Below are 19,291 nucleotides of genomic sequence, written 5' to 3'. Positions count from 1 at the left end.
GCTGTTACACATGTTTAACGTAACTTATAAGCAATGCCACCTTTCTGCAGGAAGCCTCCGAGTAATTAATATGAATGCAAAGACTGTACGTGATTAACCCTATCCCCACACACAGCAGGTGTAATTTTGATAAAAACAAAGCTATAACTCTACAATTCCCTAAGCATCTTAGCCTTTTTAAATACCTGAAATTGAAACAGCTTAAAAACAGTTACTCCAGAGAGGAGTTCTCCGTTTTTCAATTGGTTTGCTTATTCTGTGTATATTCACTTTTCCATTCCACTTGCCCAAAAATCTGTTGCGTCTTGAAAACATACAGAAGATATTTCAGAACCAGACTAAGAGACAGAAAGGCCATGAACATTAAGCTTTAAAAAATCCTATCTGTTTTCATTTCCAATGTGCCAATCACCAAACTGTCTAGATACCACATACGTCAGACTTCATTTCTGCATGAGCAAGGGCCAGAAGCTTCCCACCACTTCTTCTATCCCTATCAGTGTCCTCTCTGGTGGCTGCCTGCCAGGAAAGCACTATTGCACCAGACTATGGGAGGTATGCACAAAGAGATGGATCTTGCACTGTGCTCTAAGTGTGGAAAGAGTCTGGCATTTATACCAACCAGATGGCAGGAAATTCCACAGCCAAAATGTCTTCCACTTAAAATATGCTGTCCAAAGAGTTTCACCTTCGGGATTGTGAACCACACTATTTCAGATAACAGTCACTGCAATGGGGCACCGGGAGAAAGAGATAGGACTGAGCACATTATGATCTGTGAAGGTCAGGACTAGCAGCATGAAACAGATCCAGAGTGTCAATTGGAGCCAGTGTAGGAATGGCGCACTGGTGAGATGGGCTCTCTGGTGTGGTACGTGGAGGAGAGACGCCTCTGTTTCTGCATCGTCTTTGCAGTCAACTCAGGCAGAGTCTGCAGATGACAAAAACATTCATCTCCACGGCTAGGCTGCATCAGAGAGAACAGAATCAATCTCTCAACTACGTAAAGTCTAAAGGCAGCTTTCCTGGCTACTGTTGTGCCTTGGGTACCCAGGAGCATTGATGTATTTCCTTAGTCTGTTGACTTCACCCTGCGACAGCAGACAGCTTGAAATACAATGCTTTCCTCCTCCCACTCTCAGCAGAAGTGCCCACACTCAAGCTGAGCTCAAACCGCCTGCTATTCATGCACGTACCAATTTCCAAGCGCCGAAGTGGAGCTGATGCTGCGTTCGAAGAAGGAAGATGCACATGAAGGATCTGCACCATCAGCATGCAGATATCTCACCCTCAACAGAAATCTTGTTCTGATGTTGAATAAGAGGGGATGGAGTCCTGTAGTGCCCTTACGGTAACAACACATGGGGAAGAGGAGCAGCTGTCCCATAAGTCATCTCTTGATGACGGATGGTAGAAACTGTTGTTAGATCAAGCCACATTTGCACTGAAGTTTCAGCTCTGTCCGTGGCAGTAAGCCAATTATCAAAGCCACTGCCATGCCTTAGCCACATCCGAAGCATGACTAGAAGGTGTCTATAACACTGGTAGAAAACAACCACTGCGGGCGTTGACTGGCAACCACTTGCTGAGGAGACCATGAAAAGGGGTCGGCTGGCAAGAACACCGGCATCAATTGCTTGCTAAACAAAGGCTGGGCTTTTGCACATTTTACGGTCGGCCGAATGCCATCCTGGAGGTGGCCCTCACGTGGGACCTGGCTTTGACGGTCCATTCCACAAGCCGTGACATTAAGAGTCTTTTCAGAGCCTCTGCTTGAGTCATTGAGCCACTCTAACAATGCGGTCACCATTTTTCTCTGATTTGCTGCCCCCCGAGCAGAGGTGGCTATCATGTATTTCATCAGTTCTTTCTACAGCCAAGGGTAAGTGTGCCTAGCCGCCTGCTAATAGGACTCAGGTTCATGAGGACATAGCTGGGAACAGTTCCATTGGTCAAGACTTACCAGACACAACACTGAAAGATCTTAGTCCCCTTTCCCTGTGTGGGGTAGGACTGTACAAATTCCTTCCACCATAATGGTTCTGCGTCTTTCCACACTGCTGTTCAAGCCAGTGGTGAGTTGAGAGGGATGGAAAGAGGAGGGGTGTTTAGAAAGGCGCATGCGGGAATGGCTGTGGACAACAGCTGTAGTGTTCTACCAGACTTCAGCACATTAGCCTGGGGGCTGGGCAGCATTCTCAAACACCCTGACCCATCAGTCTTCAGCAGGTGGACAAGCACCAGATCACCTTTCTGAGAGGAGAGTCAAGCCCTAGCGTGGGCTTACAACACACACTGGTCCAGCTACATTACAGTACAGTCACTATGGCCCAGATCCTCAAATGTACTCAGGCTCCACTTCCAATGAAATCAATGCGAGTTAGGTCCTAAATAGCATTGAGAATCTGGCCCTACACCCCTTCTCCATGCCCCAAATGCTAAGCTACATTGGCAGCCTGCAAGAAAGAACCGTGGCTAAACAGTTGCAGGAATGCTGTTTTCAGAAGTATACTGGAAAATAGGCCGTTTGTTACTTTATTGCTAAATACTCAGTCATCTGAAGCCACAGCATTTTCTACAGCACACGACATACATGCTGCCGGACATACAGTCTTACTGAACACACACTATGCTTCATAAAAAACTCAAGGAATTAAACTATGGTGTATTTCCATTTAATGTTAGCCTGCCTCTACGTTCACGTATCGTGGGCTAGGTCTACTCTCCAAGCCAGGGGTGTGAATCCGCTGCTCGCGTACACATCTCACGGTAGCTCAATGAGTGCCGGTGCGGATATAAATAGTAGTGTAGCCATGGTAGCACGGGCAGCAGAGACGTAGCTTAGCTGTGCCGAGCACATGCCCGCCGATTTCAGGCTGGTTTGTACATGGTAAAGTTCAGACATGTCTCCACTACTACGTATACTCACGCTAGCTTTCATCGAGCTAGCGTAGGAGGGGAATCATGCCCCTTGTAGAGAGACAGCCTTAGTGAACTGATAGTCAATGAAACAGTCGTTTTCGCCAGAGTTAGTACCCATTCTTCTCCTCTCTGGAGCTTGTATGGAAAGTCATAGTCACAATACATTTACATATAGGGATTTTTTTTTTAAATTAATTTGAAACAAGACAGATGAGGACCTGTGGAGACGTATGGAGTCACCAAAGGTAGAACACTCAGCAGGGGAGAAAAACAAGAGCCCAAGAAGTTTGTCGTCTACTTATATTACTGAGGTAAACTTTGCCCCCGTTTAGTCAAGAGATAGCTGCTGAACTTTACCAGCCCTTCCACAGTATTTGATGACTGGAAGAGGCTAGACCATTTCATATCTGTTTAAAACATATTTTTGTCCCCATCCACTTTGTCCATGTAAACCACGTTGAAACGATACTGTCTTAGCCATTTTGACTTGAGCGCAGATTCAGCGCAGTTCTTCTCCTCTGTAGACGGTGCTCTTCACGTCGGGATCACTATCACTAAAGTTATTCATCTCGAGTAACGATTTCAAACAGCGATGCCTCAAACTGTGGTGTTTCGCCTTACCCAAGAAGGTCACAGCACAACAGCAAAGAGATGCAACTACTACAGTTCTGTTTGTTGGAAGACTGTTGTTCAGGGTTAGTTTAACAGAACCTTGCGATGATTTGTCTATGGAAGATTATGTAACAAAAAGGCTAGACATTTCTTAACAAAATGAAAATTTTGCAAAACCAAGAGTGAAGTGTTCCATAGGGTAGATCTGTGTTATCTATTGGTACAAATCAAAAACCGGGCAATGGTTTAGGGAAGGCAACCAAAGGCAAACATTTCAAATGAAATTAGTGGTATATGAGTAGGTGTGCGTCAGCCACCTAATGAGGCACAATCATTTAACAAAATAAGCAGAACACAGTACTACTACAGTGGAATAAAGGGCAGGCTCATTAGGAACCCTTCTTTACCAAACCCCTGCACACAGCTGTACAGTGCAGGCTCCTTTCATCTACAGTAGCTGGGCTGCTTTTGTTCTGTAAAGGGCTGCTCAATTTAATGTCCCACTTCAGTGATTGATACACTATCTGGTCTTGTCTCTTTCAAGCTTCCAGTTTTTTTCTGCTTCTGTTTGGATTTTTTCAACATGTGGACCTTAAATAAAACATTTGTAGAGACGGTTAACGAGAGCAAAAAAACATCTCTTTAGTCAAGCAAATTTAAGAAAGCTATGCTTAGTAATGAATAAAATATACATTAATGCTGCAACAGAAAAGCAATTTAATAGAGATACTATTAACTTAACTCTCACTTGTCTTTTTTTAACCTCTTATAATTATATCACCCAAGATGACTAACAGAGTCAAGAAAAGCCTAATTTTTGGTTTGCTTACTTTGCGCATTTAAGAGCAGTTTCTGTATAGTGACTCCAAATTGCAAAATGTGTGTCTCTCTCTCTCTTGTGCAGGAAGGGAAGAGTTTTTATACACTGGCCTCTTTACAAAAAAGGTTAATACTTTGAAACAGACAAGGCAGGTGAGGTAGTATCTTTTATTGGAGCAACTTCTGTTGGTGAGAGAGAGAGGCTTTCGAGCTACGAAGAGCTCTTTTTTAACCTGAAGAAGAGTTCTGTGTAGCTGCAAATACTTTTCAAATAATAGAGGCACATTCTGCAAACTCCTCTTTTTTTCTCACAACAAAAACTTGGCATTCAATGAGATTTCTGGAACTCTTTCTGTAGCAACAGATTTCTGCAGTCGTTCTTAAAGGGGTCATTCAAGGAACTTCTGTGTGTGGGAGTCATCAAATGCACTGACAGTGCAAAAGAATCATTTGGCTGTTTCATTGTCAGCAGAAACTTTAACTCCTTGGATGGGAGAAACTTAACTCTCAACCCCCCAACCCCTCCTCTGCTTCCCCTCTCATTGCTCATACGACTCATTTCTCCACTTTCTTGCTAGTGGATTCCTTGACCCCTGAACAGGGAGTGCACTGTCCCGCCATACACCATGTTCCTGGATTGTCTGAATAACCCTGGTCTTCTGCAACGCAAACAACGTAATTAGAACATGGCTCACTGCTGTCTCATGCGAGGCTAAGCCCCATTACAAAACCCCCAGGGGGATGTTTTCTTAAACATGATCCCTCAATACTGTAGTTTTGCTGGTGTAGATGGGCCCTTTAACTAATGTAACCCTGATATTCTATGATTCATGGTGTTGATTCCGTAGTGTATATTCATCCAACAGTGATTATGCTGATTAGAACCTTAAAAATGAAATGCACTAAGAGGATGAAGAGCCAGACAAATAGCAGGAGATGAGTCAAACAAATGGCATGACTTAGACTAAGGAACAAAAACAAACAGGAGCAAACATGAATGGTGACCATTTACATTTTTCTAATGCAACAAAGCAAACTGCCGAGGCAAGCTTACCTTTGGTCCAGCAACAGAAATGATAATCTGGCCTGGTGGCTGGATCCAGGGCTCTCCGTCTACTTGAACGGGTATTGGTTTCAGAAGCGTAACACGAAAGTAAGATCCTTGGGCTATGCGGATCCCTGATCGCAGACCGCCCTGTACTTGACCCTATCAGAATATCAGAACTGCCGTTATTTTCTAAAACTCTCTAGTATTTATTGGCACAAATAAGCCTTATAAAAGCAAGGACAGGTGCATATCATGCTGTTGCTTAAGACTTTTGCAGCGCTGGAGTACATCCTGGCCTTTTCCTGGCTGAGCTTTCTCCCCCCTAGAAGATTCCAAAATTATGACCTGAAATTTTAAAAAGTAAAACCTGTATTAACCCCATGCTACAGCAAGGCCCTGATCTGGAAAGTGGCTCCAAGCCAATGGACCTTAACTTCGGCTGAGCTCCACTGAACTCAAAGGGGCTCCCTGCTGCTGCAAACTTATTTGTAGGATTGGGGTCTACATTTATAAAGGAGTCCAAGTAATTGTTATCCTCAGCATACAACATTTATCAGGATTTATTCAAAATATTTTTATTTTGTTACAGAAGACACCTAAAAGACCCATAGAAAATAATGAGATTTTAAATTGCTTAAAAAATAATGAATTTTAAAAATCATATACAGAATCAAATATATCATAAATTCAAATAAAGTCTATTTTTTCATCCTGCTACGTGCTCTGACATCATAGGATTTTGCTATCTTAAGGTAATAAATGCCGCAGGTTATTTAATGCATTATGCTAGTAATTCCTTTGATCATTTTTCACCTTATAATTTTATTGAGAAGCTTATGAACAATGTGGAATAAGATTATAAGTGGCTTCCACCACATTACATACATGTAACAAGTTTGGAAGAAAGGGATGTAAAAGCAAACGTCCAATAAATGAGTTTCAAATTGTTAAGCTGGAACAATAGGTGCAGAACCAATTATCCACAGCCTAATAAAGCAACCAAGGAAGCAAAAATGAAGCCATCTCTACCCATTCTAACTTGATTTTTTTAGTTATCAGCCTTTGAAATTTCATTCACCATCCACTTCTGTTTTGAAAGCACCCTACTGACCTAATCTATACCTCTCATTGTTTTGTGCAGCTAACATCTCTCTAAATTAAACAGTCCCATTCTTTATATGGACGTCTTTCAGGGCTTGATTCAAAGCCCTCTGAAATCACTGGGAGCATTTCCATTTACTTGAACAAGAGGTACAGCAGACCCCTCAGTGCCTCTAAAACTTTTTACCATCCAGCTCCAGCTTCCTTCTATATATTGCTGAATTTGGGCACCTGAATAAGGATTTCCAGAGCAGGCTTCAAAAGCTGTCTACGCCCACTCTCCAACTGCTGTCACAGCCAATGCCCCACAGCTTACTACTTTTATGGCTTAACTTGACTAATATTTTGTATTCTTAAGATTCTTGGAATTTGTATTCTGACTTTTGAGTGCTTCATTTTACAACCTAAAACTATTTTTTGAAGGTGTTGCGAGCAAAATATTTACCGCCGGGCAAATTCACAGAGATGCTTACCATGGGTTAAGTGAGTAGTCACTGTTCTCACTTGCTCAGTACCCCCAAACAAACAAAAAGCAGGCACAGCACTGACTTACCATGTGCACAACACCGGTCACCCCCACGACTTCCAGTAAGCCATCATCGATTCTTGGTTTCTCAAATCGATTATCATGGTCAGATCCCCAGAGATCAGCTCCAGACCCCCAACTGGAGCAGAACACACAAACATGGCTGAGAGTATGTTGGAATCTGACAATACTCGAGCAGCATCAAAATATCGGATCTGTTAACAATTTAGGAAGCCATTCTCCTCTTCCACAGATTCTCCTTGAGTGGGGTTATGTATTTCTCCTTTTCCATTTTACAAAACACGGTATTTGCCTTTCTAAAAATTGGGAACCTCTTGATAACACTGCTGGGGGGTGGGAGAGGGAGGAGGTGGAAGCAGTGAAGCAGTGAGGGAGGCCTAAGTAGGTTTTCCGTTGGGGAAAAGTAGATAAGAGGGAAACAGTCTCAGATTATTCTGGGTTGCTGGAAACCACAGGTTAAATCTGTGAAGCCTTAACTTTTATGATTACTACTCAGAAGGTTACCACAGTTCTTGGTAATATCAATACATTTTTTCTTTCGGAAGACACAATATGTTGGAGGGAAGCTAAATACTGAGAAACTGCTCTATCCAATTATTACATTTAGGTATCAAATAGCTTTGTAGAATTAAGCACTTCAAATCATTCCACTGAAATCCTGCCAGTGGGAAATTAATATAATTTTACTTCCTAGAAAATACTTGCATTTCCAGTAAGAATAGTATGTTTGCTTCTCCAATGCACAGCTACTGCTCAACACTGGATATGATTTTTTCCCTTTTCTAGTTTTCTCAGGAATAAAAAAAAGATAGGTTTAAAAAGAGAAAAAATCTCTAATTGTTGAAGCCAGGCCCTAAATTAGAACAAAAGGCACAGCTGGTTAACTTCTTTTAACGGAGAACCCTAATTAATAGCGCCTTTTAAGACCATTGCTACAGTTAAATACTATGGCAGCCCTTTCAGTAACTATTATACATTTGTGCAAACAAAAAGAAAGCCTGCATGCAATGTACGGGAGTTGGTAAAAGTTACTAGAAATAAATGTAATGAAATAAGAGCAGAGATAGCAAAGCGGTTCTCATTACACTAGAAAAACGAGGGTTAGTTTCTATGAACTCAGGCCAGGACTTTCAGAAGCACTGAAGCAAGTTATCTGTCCAAATCTCGTAACAGTTGAGCAGCTAGCTCCCTTAAGCACTTTTGAAAATCTCCGCCAAAAAAAGGAAAGAACACCCCTTCCGTCTAGTCCGAGTGATCACAGAGATTTTTGTGAGTACAACAGGGTGTTTGGTGTGTACAGACAGACTCATTTCTCAAATTTTTACCTGGGGATATTAATGAAAATGAGTCCCTCGATACTTGGTAACTCAACTTCATGCTGGTCCACTTGAAGTTTTATCTCTTTATGAAGGTTTCTGGTGTGATTTATCCTCTGCAGTCCAACTTTTACATATACTCCTTTGTTGTGAAACCTATGAACAGAATAGCACTCTGTCACTGCAAGGTGTGACACTATATTGTGGCACTGTTTTAATCATGCTCATTTAAGCTAACACTTTTCTTCTAATTTTGGAACACGTTCATTTAAAGTTTCCTTCAGTTAAATCTCACTTAAGTCTTCTAGTTTTAATCAACAAATGGAGCTATTTCAGGTGATAAACTGTTACTTCATGTCGACTTTAATGAATAGAGAGAAAGACAACTTAGGCATTAGGCATAGAACACATGGAAATATATACACATAAAGATTCAGAACTGCCTTTCAGAAGGCTTCTTGCTGGAAAATAATTTTATTTTAATCAAAATCTACTACTTTGTAAATTGAGTGTGAAAACACAGAATAATTAAAATTGGCACTGTGCCCATAAACTGTCAAGAGTCTGGATAAACAGAGAGCTAAATAAGTCATTTGAAAATATAAATTGCCCAAACTGTAGTGACAAAAATTTCTAAATGCTTATTATACTGATAACCCTCAACCATTCTGTGATGTAGTTACGCAAGTGTTCCAGTTTTACAGAGAAGAAAACAGAGGAAAAGGTTAACTCCTTGTTTACAATATTTTTAAATGTTATTTTAGCTAATGCATTTTAATTAAGTGCTGTTTAACATCGAGTTAGTAAAATGAACCTATGGATAAGTCATCTGCAGGGAGAGAAGCTGGCATCTCTAGATCTAAAAGCACGAATCTCTACTGTTTGAGCTAAAAGATCAGATCCACTAGCTTGCAGACAGTAATAGTGGACAAGTAATAGTGACCAAACCCCTGTGGTACTCTAGTCACTAAATAGGTGCAAAGGACCACACTACATTAGCAGGATTACAGCAGCTCCTGTTTAGCACCTTTAAAAACATTAGCTGGGTAAGGTGTGCTAACATGTTTTAAATAGCACTTAATTAAAACATGTAACCCCTCCTCACCTCCCCCGCACATTAGCTAACTATTTATTTATTTAGGAAGGTTTAAAGATTTACCATGCCATGCAAATATCACAGAGAAAATGCTTTTCGCTAGTCTAGACAAGTCTTAAAGGTGGATTGGTAAATACAGTAAGTAACGTGTTATAAATGTAGACAGGGCAAAGTTGTGTTTTAATACCTTAGCTAGGAGAGGTGAACTGTAGGCACCCCCATAGGCTCACTCCATGGGACTAATACACAGAAAATAAAACCTGAGGCATCCGGCCGCTTCAGCGGGTAAATCCCTGCCCCTGAAGTCTTTCTAGGAAAAAATGCCATGGAATAGCTGTGTCCAGCAAGGCCCTGATGAGCGAGGCAGGTAACACCTGTGAGTTCTGGCGTGCTTCCTGCAGATTCAGGAAGACCTCAGGCATTGGTTCACATTTTCCAGGTTCTTGTCACAAGAAGGAGGGCTAGAAACATTCTATTTTAAAATGAGAGCTGGATTCTACAGCAGAATTCCACAGGGGCCTGCCAAAAGTCCCCTCACCAGGGAGCACCAGGGCTGTTACACCTTAATACTCCTCCTCACACATTTCAGTTCTCTAGAGAGGACCAGCATGTCAGTTTTGCCTCCCAGATTCTTAGACTCTAGGACTGGAAGGGACCTCGAGAGGTCATCGAGTCCAGTCTCCTGCCCTCATGGTACAGGCAGGAGCAGAGCAAGCACATCCAAGCAGCGTGTACAGCACCATGCCTCAGGATCAGTAAACAGAACAACTGCAGCTTGATGTGGGGGTGGCCACAAACACCACTTGTGTCTTGTTAAGTATCATGTAAAAACTGGTAACACATGGTCAATACTATCACTGAGTGATGTATGTACAGATGATGTGTAAAGAGTTGTGTGCATGTGCTGGGAATACTTTACTAAAAGATGTTTTGGGGGCAGACTTGACAAACAAGTTTGCCCTAGATAAAGGAACATTGGTTTGCCGGTCTCCAAACTAAACTGAGCACGGTGATGCCCGAGACAATGAAAGTTACAATGACATGTAAATCAACAGGGGGGCTGGGAAGTGACCAGGAAGAAAAAGGTTTACTAGACTACAAGAAGAAGGGGAGAGAACCCCTTACATATCCATCACGTAAGGAACAAAAGAGGCCAGAGCTCTTGGAATCCGTGAAAGGTGGATCCTTCAGCAGTGTGGGTCGAAGACTCTGGGAACTGACTGTAGGTGAGAAATTGCCTGAGACCAGGACTGTGAACTGTTAAGTTGTAGACACTAGAAAGCATGTTTTTACTTTTGTTTTATTTGTACCCATACCTGTCTCTTTTTCTCTTGCTTAGTGCCATTTAAATCTATGTTCATTATTAATAAACTTGTTTTTACTATAAAGCCATCTCTGTGCTGTGTATAAGATAAAGAGCATATCCTCAGGGAGCCAACAGGCTGTCTCTTTGGAGACAGCAGACTCTATAAATTCTGTGATCGCCAGTGAGAGGGACTGGACACTGAAGAGACATCTCTGGGGACCTTGGGGGCACTGGATGTTACCTGCAAGGCAAGGTTAAGATTGGCAGAGTCTCAGGTTGTTGACTGGTGAGGCTACCAAAACTGGTGTGTCATAGATTAAGCCAGGGCAAAGTTCTCCCTTGGTGAGGCAACACAGTGGCTTATGGTTTACGGCTCCCTGGGGAGTACATTACAAGTACTAAACAAACAATTACAATTAGCAGTGGCAGCTGCGCCTACTAAACAAATTAATTTTGGCTTTATCATCTCCTTGATTAGTCATTATATACCCATTAACAACAACCTTAAGGTGATTTGTGACAAATCTATTTATGTCTGAAAGGCAGCAATAATCAAGTACTTCTGCTGAGTGGAGAAGATCACAACTCAGTTTTCCATCTGAAAATGCCATTTCAACAAAATCCAAATTTTTCATTGAAACTTATTTATTTCAACCAAATTTTCGAAGATGTCAAAACAGGACATTTTTGGAATGAAAAGTTTCAATTTTTCATCTCAAAAGGACTTTTCATTTTAAAATGTATTTTGCATAAAAACTAATTAACATAAAAAATCCCAAAATCTAAATGACATTTCAGTTGACATGAAATGATTTTTTTCTTCAAAATTTTATTTTGCAAACAAATGTGACATTTCTGGGGACAAAAAAAGAAAAAAAGATTTTTGTGGGATGGAAGGTTTTCCAAACAGATCTCCAAAGAACCGGCCAATCTCATCCTGTTTACACACGAATCTCATTCTGTTTGGGAATTTGTCCTGTCTCCTCTCATGTACAATTCTTAAACACATGACACTAAAACCCCCTATAGTGTCACCCATTACTAGACATTTGTAATTTGGTGCAGCATGATAAAAATCACCAGAAGAGACGGAATTGTAAATGTACATGTTGCTACATTTCATCTAAAGCAAATTAATAAATGAGACATTAGCAGCTGCTGCGAATGTTAATTCAGTATGCCTACAGCAAAAACACTTGGAGCCTATTCCTGTCTTTCCTTAGAACGTTGCATATGAACTGCTATGTGCTTTTAGCTATACGAGGAGGAAAAACACGGTTTCAAGATACACAAAAGCTATTTAGAATGTCATTATGATTATACTCCCTACACTATAAACTCTGCTGACTAATTATGTCACTAGAAAGCTACTGCTACTCCATGCCACACAAAAACAGGCATGATTTTCCAAAAAAAATAAAATAAATAAAATAAAGATGTTCAAAATGTACTACTGCATGTCAGCAAGCAAACTTAAGTACAAGAGTCAAGTTCTTAAAGACCATCTGTACAAGTAGCCACACCAAATATGACCAAAAATATCTATCGTTAAACATCAAAGAGAAATATACAACATGTAAGACATCAGGGTTGCTCCTTTACTTATGAGTTTGACCTTTCAAAATAACCTAAAGTGTAAGTCAATATACGCATAATGCTTGTGAGGGACAAAAAAAAGCTTTGAAATTCTGAGAGAAGATACTTTAACCCTACGCCCCCAAAACCAAGCACTGGGAAGTAAGACCAAGACCCAAATTCCATACGGAATGCACCATTGCATTAGGAAGGACAATAGAAGAGAAAGCATGGCAGAAAGAGTTCCCTGCATGGACACTCCATAGACATGCACGTGCTTCAGAGTATTTTCAAGTCTAATGCCTTGGTTCAGGCCAGTGCGTAAGCCCACGTTTAATTTTAAGTATGCACTTAGCGCTGTCCTGAATAGAGATGCTTTCCTGAATTGCGGTCTGTTGTGGGATCACACACTTATTCAATAGTAGCTAAAAGCATCTTGGATTTTCAAACTAAAGCTTTCTCGTCTGATAGTTTGGCCCAGTTTTACTTTATCATATGGCTTTGTATCAAACACGCATTGCTGAAGTTAAAATGCCCTGGGAAGCTGTGCACATATTTTAAACTCCAGATACGAGTATCATAGATATTTTGTTTCTGAATACAAAATAGTGCAAAATCCCCACCAGAATACATCTGTGAAGAGTATATGCATGTAGTGGGTTTTTTGGCTGATTTAAGGTGTGACAAAGTTCCTCCTCTACCTTGGTGGGTCCTGCGCTTATTGGCGGATTTGCTCACCTCAGTGATCTTCCCCTCTGGTGGAACCCACAGTCTGGGTCAACTCCTCCTGTGTCTGATCAGGAGTTGGGAGGTTTGGGGGGAACCCGGGCCCGCCCTCTACTCCGGGTTCCAGCCCAGGGCCGTGTGGATCACAGCTGTCTATAGCGCCTCCTGTAACAGCTGCATGACAGCTACAACTCCCTGGGCTATTTCCCCATGGCCTCCTCCCAACACCTTCTTTATCCTCACCACAGGACCTTCCTCCTGGTGTCTGATAACACTTGTACTCCTCAGTCCTCCAGCAGCACACCCTCTCACTCCCTGCTCCTTGCGCCTCTTGCTCCCAATTCCTCACACACCCACCTCACTGACTAACTGGGACGCTTTTAACTAGTTCCAGCCAGCCCTTGATTGGCTTCAGGTGTCCCAATCAATGTAGCTGTCTCCACTGCCTTCTAGAACGATCTTAATTGGCCCCAGGTGTCTTGATTAACCTGGAGCAACTGCCATTTGGTTACCATGGTACCAGGGATTTGTTTAGCCTGGGGCTAACATACCTGTTCCTCACTATTTTACTGTAGCCATCTGGCCTTGCCCCATCACAAAGGTTTCATTTTAAAAAGTTGGATCGGTATACCTACATTTATCAATTAACTTTAATGAGAAGTAACATTCAGCAACAAACTTAACCAAGCGGTAAGTACAGCATGGTATATACACATAATGTGAATTTTATTTAAGATTATAACAATTCATGTTTGCCTTGTATCATCAATTAGGAGGAATTTCCCTTTCGTCTCTACCATCAAGGCCCCCTCATCCCCCACTGATGTACTGAACAACATCTTCAGACACATACACAATAACTCATGTCAGACAAACTGAACCATTGCCTCCCTTCACAGAGTACTGTTCATCTTCTGTTCATTAGGACCTAATCACATCAGCCACACTATCAGAGGCATGTTCACCTGCACATCTACCAATGTGATATATGCCATCATGTGCCAGCAATGCCCCTCTGTCATGTACATTGGCCAAATTGGACAGTCTCTATGTAAAAGAATAAATGGACACAAATCAGACATCAAGAATTATAACATTCAAAAACCAGTTGGAGAGCACTTCAACCTCCCTGGCCACTCGATTATAGACCTAAAAGTCACAATATTACAACAACAAAAAATTCAAAAACAGACTCCAACGAGAGACTGCTGAATTGGAATTAATTCGCAAATTGGACACCATTAAATTAGGCTTGAATAAAGACTGGGAATGGATGGGCCATTACACAAAGTAAAACTATTTCCCCATGCTCCCTACAGTTCCGCACATCTTGTCAATTGCTGGAAATGGGCCATTTTCATTACCACTACAAACAGTCGTTTTCTCTCCTGCTGGTAATAGCTCACCTTAACTGATCACTCTCCTTATAGTGTGTATGGTAACACCCACTGTTTCATGCTCTCTCTGTGTATATATATCTTCCTACTGTATTTTCCACTGCATGCATCCAATGAAGTGGGCTGTAGCCCACGAAAGCTTATGCTCAAATAAATGTGTTAGTCTCTAAGGTGCCTCAAGTACTCCTGTTCTTTTTGCGGATACAGACTAACACGGCTGCTACTCTGAAACCTTTTCATCTTCTGCACTCATTGAGACAGGGGTCCCGTGGAAAAAATACTGTCATATAGTATCATGCTGCTTAGGTACAAAGAAAGAAGTTAAGGTTGCATCATTTCCTGACTGCTGAGTACTTCACTTTGCGACCTTGATGTTCTTTTAATGTAGTTGGTTTTGTATGAACTATCTAAATACATGTCTGTGTAACTTTACATTGTACATTAATGTCTGTGTAACTTGACATTACTTACACACACACAAGGCTAAAATTATTTTCTCTGTGCATTGTTATAGTTACACTTTATAGTCAATCCCTGTTATTTTCTGTTCTCAATCCAGAGGGTTGAAGAAGATTTAATTTTTTTTCTAAGTAATATAGTTCTTGAATATATTACTCTTACGCAGTACACACAGTGTGAAGTCCTATTTTCCCCACGTACTTTGTTATGTATGAGAGCATGAACAGTAGATTTTCATTAGCCTAACTCTTGAGAAAAACAGACTGCTTGAGCATACTGATATCGAACTGTAATCGGGAGAGAACTGGATAATGTTTTATAATATTGATAACTGGTTGCGGTATTTCTGAATATAAATAATTACGGTTTACTTAATCCATGATTATGACGGTTTGTGCTGGTATCATAAAGACAAATCAAAGGATCTTTCAAGCACAATCAAAGATGGATATAAAACTGGTGGATTGCACTTACTGAAAGTGATGTTGAAGAATTGTTGAATTGACTAATTACATACAGAGGCTATTTCTTTTTCTTGGTGCTCTTAGAAGAGGGTTTTGGGGGTTTGGTTTTGTTTGTTTTTGGTGTTTATGACCGAACAAACAAACAAATAAACAAATAAATAAATAAAACAGATTGTTATATAACAATCTGTTCCATGGGAGCTCATAAATACACACACACACACACTCCAGTACAAAGAAAATTCTGGACACTGAGTATTTGTGATCTGAATTTTCCCCTGCTTTATACTACTGTACATACTTGTACAAATGCCACTAGCTGCCATATATCCTAGATCACCGATTTTAATCTCAAAGTTATTGGAAAAGAAGTAAATTTCGAAACCATGGCCAACTGCTTCCCAAACATTGTACTTTTGATTGCCTCTAGCATGGTATTTACTGTAAAAATCTGGCAGACTAACACTCGTCACATGGCTATGACTGTATCCTGATGTTTTGTTTTCCATTTTTGGAAGCACCATGTGACCGAGTCCCCTCCCTGCATGCCCCCTTATGGGAGTGGGGCAGTGGTTCTGCCTCTGTCCTCCAGGTCTCCAGCTGATCCCCCCTCCCTTGGGTGCATTCCCGGTTGAGGTGACTTAGCCCTCTGACAAGGTCCTGTAAAAGTTCCACCCCACCAGGGGCTCCCCAAATCCAGAACAAAGAAACGTAAACTCTTCTGTCCCTGCCGGGCTCCACCCTCACCACACTCGGCAGCTCTGCTGGGCTCTGCAGTGTCCCAGGAAAGTGCACACTTCCAACCTCGCCAGGGCTCACGCAAGCCTAAGTCAGTTGCTGGCAGCCAAAGAAGGCAATCGGCTCCGGCCAGGCCTACCTTTCCATAGTCTTTCTTAGTTCCTGGCCCCAGGCAGCCTGCAGTGAAAGCTGCAGATCTGCTTTGCCTCCTGCCAGGAGCTGGGCTCTCCCTCTTCAGAACTTCCCTCAAAGCCTCATACTTGCTTCAGGCAGGGCTGTTTCACCCTGTAACAGGGTGGTACCTGCTCCCAACCCCCACCCCCTATCCCCTCCCTGCCTCCAGTCAGTAGTGTGTCAGTGTCAGTCCATGGTCACACCCTGGGGGCCACTGCACATCAGCCCCACTCATCACAGGCAGGGGGGTGGACCTGCTGTGCTGCCGCCCCCCCCTAGGTTGCCCTCTGCAACCCCTCAATACCTGTTGGCCCTATTCCCTGCTTCCTCCTGTACCAGGTACCTCTTAAGCCAAGCCTAAGCCCATCCTCTCTCTCTCTAGAGAAGAGAGAGAGACTCCTCCTCTAGCTTCCTTTATAAGGCCCTGCTCCCCTGCTGGGCGTGTGGCCCCCAGCTGCAGACACTTCCCAATCTCAGCTCAGTCAGTCCACTTTTTTTAAACCCCCCCCCCCGGAGCAGGGTCCACCCTGCTACACACCCACCCAAGAAAGTAGGCCATTAACTCTTCCCTGACGTGTGTGGGGTGTGTGCACCATATCACACAGCACAATTTGTTAACGCCTGTAGAGTTGTTATATCATACACAGACCCGGCACATGTGGTACTATGAACATTGAGTCCGCAAAGGTTTTTCCTGAGATTACCTGCTATTAAATTTGCCTGGTTCTTCTTCTCTAGCGTGGTGAAAGCCCAAGCTCAATTCTGCATCAATTCCAAGGCCACAATAGTTGTTCATTTGTATAATCTGAAAAACAAAACAAAAATAGCAGTATACTGTGGGATACTGTTGAGACTCAAATGTATGCAGCAGAGTGTCCCATATTGATATTGAACATTTTCAGTGAAATTGACATTTGTAGATTTTTCAAGTCACCGCACACAAAGCAATTTAGGAGTACATTTTCTCTCTCAGCCCCGGTACAAAACACAACATTAAAATGAAGCTATGGTTGAGAGAATTTATCAGTAATTTCTGGGTGAAAAACACTGTAGGGATATTGTAATTATCCCTAAACCAAGCATTCCAAACCCAGGACATTTGCAATTAATAAGGTTACATTTAAAAGAAATCCAAATATGGTAAAGCATCGAAATGCAGAGTTACGGTACCTAAACAATCTTAGCTCCACCTAGAGCTACCATTTAATAATCATATGACTATGACTGAGAAATTGTAGCATTCGTTGTCCCAGATTAAACCAATTTCTGAAGACATTCTTTTTTTCATATTTCCCTTCATGGTGTCACTATAGGGGAGAACTTGACAACTTGTTTGTGCATGGAAGGAAGCATTTAACAGTATCACCATCACAGCTGTCACCCGTGGATTTACCATCACATCATGTGGCCTTCGTTTCTTTATCCTGAAAGATGTTCTAAACACACCAGACCAGAAGACGGAACCAGAGAATACCAACATTTTCACATCTGTGTCCTGAGCAACTCATGTGGTGCGAACCTGATGTTTCTATTATTAAATCCTCCCCAGTGTGTCAGTTTCAACCACAGCATTTTTCCTCCTGGCACATACACGCTCTCTATCTCTCTGCCTTCCCTCTTTAGACAATTGAGACAACCAGGACAAATCTACCCTTACAACGCACTGTTGTGACCGAGTGGTAAGCTAACCACAATGACTTCACAGCCTGATTCTGCTTAAAAATTAGGCAGATCCCTGAGTGGCTAATAAAGTCACAAGCCATGTACTGAGCCTGGGGTGTTCCAGCAACTGAACTGCAAAGACAGAATCTCCACTTTTTTGTAATCATCTGCTATTCTTCTCTCTTTCTCCTTTATCTTGTATCTTGTTTTGTCTTAAAACAGAACCAGACTTTAAACAACAAGTCCCAGGGTTATATCTGCAAACAACATTCTCCCTTTCCCAAACAAAGAGATCTGATGTCACGAGAGCCTGTCAAGCAAGATTTTCACTTAGAAGACACCATACACAGACAGGGAAAGAGATAAGGTAGATTGTTAAATTAAAGTTTTACCGAACCTCAGCTTAGTTAGGTCTAGCAGAACTTTAACAACCAACTTTCTGGACTGTTTAACAAAGTGTAAGGATTCCAGTTCCATTATAGGTGTCTGAAATGTAGCTCTGATCTTCCTCTCAGCAGAACCTATTCTCGCCTGAGCTGGGAACCCATTCCTTCCCAACCTCAGAAAGCAGACATGACTACTGTTAACTGAGCACTTGTAGCCACTTACCGTCCCAGTCAGACATGCTTTGTGCCTGAGAAATAATTAATATCTAAAGTGTCCATAAAGAATATATTGTGTAACTGATCTCTGACTTCAAGTGTTTTAGAACTGTACTCAAAGAAGCACGTCAGCTTTACCTTTATTCCCACACAGATTTAGTGACTGAGCTAAGTCATACAGAATTATTACAGTAACACCCAAAGGTGTGTTGAAATAAAAGACACATCGCCAGCCGCTCGGGTACACGACAATCTCATTCATCCTGCAATAAACCAAAAGTTTTTAGAAAACAAAATGGTGAAATACCTTTGGAGGCTCAGGTTCCAAAATACCATTCTCTGCACTTTCAACAGCCTCCTGAGCATCTAAAAGGATGGTCCAGCGATCCATAAGTACCTCATCAGCTTCATCTACAGATATCAGAACAGAGTAGGGATCTTCCCCACTATAACCAGCTCCCCAGCGAAGCACCCTCCCTAAATCATTACCTGGACAAGGAAAAAGCAAACGGTTAACTTGTTTAATCAACCAACTGACGGTGTGAAAGATAAATGCCTTGTAATTGCTCCAACCACAAGGGTACTAGTCAGACAGTGATCACAACTTCCCAGCAGTAAAACCGAACTAAAAATGCATCTTTAACATACATGAAAAGCCTGTAAGTAAATGTTGTCTTTGCTGTTCTGTAAGTAAATTATTAAATACATCATGTACCGCTTTATGTAA

At 41.8% G+C, this 19,291-nt stretch overlaps 1 protein-coding gene across 1 annotated transcript in view; it reads right to left on the bottom strand.

Annotated features, from left to right (window-relative positions):
- Nucleotides 1-367: 367 nt before the first annotated feature.
- Nucleotides 368-19,291, bottom strand: part of DGKQ (diacylglycerol kinase theta) — a gene marked incomplete at its 5' end in the record, with an annotated part of 151,056 nt that continues 132,132 nt past the window's right edge. Inside the window, 6 exons of the mRNA XM_039542816.1 lie at nt 368-4,125; nt 5,408-5,560; nt 7,056-7,167; nt 8,375-8,521; nt 17,005-17,105; nt 18,872-19,053. Coding sequence (XP_039398750.1) covers nt 4,027-4,125; nt 5,408-5,560; nt 7,056-7,167; nt 8,375-8,521; nt 17,005-17,105; nt 18,872-19,053 — 794 coding nt within the window. The remainder of the gene's footprint in view (nt 4,126-5,407; nt 5,561-7,055; nt 7,168-8,374; nt 8,522-17,004; nt 17,106-18,871; nt 19,054-19,291) is intronic.

This window comes from Mauremys reevesii, linkage group 6 (assembly GCF_016161935.1).
Source record: "Mauremys reevesii isolate NIE-2019 linkage group 6, ASM1616193v1, whole genome shotgun sequence".
Classification (NCBI taxonomy): Eukaryota; Metazoa; Chordata; order Testudines; family Geoemydidae; genus Mauremys; species Mauremys reevesii.
This window is presented reverse-complemented; position numbering and strand designations above follow the sequence as displayed.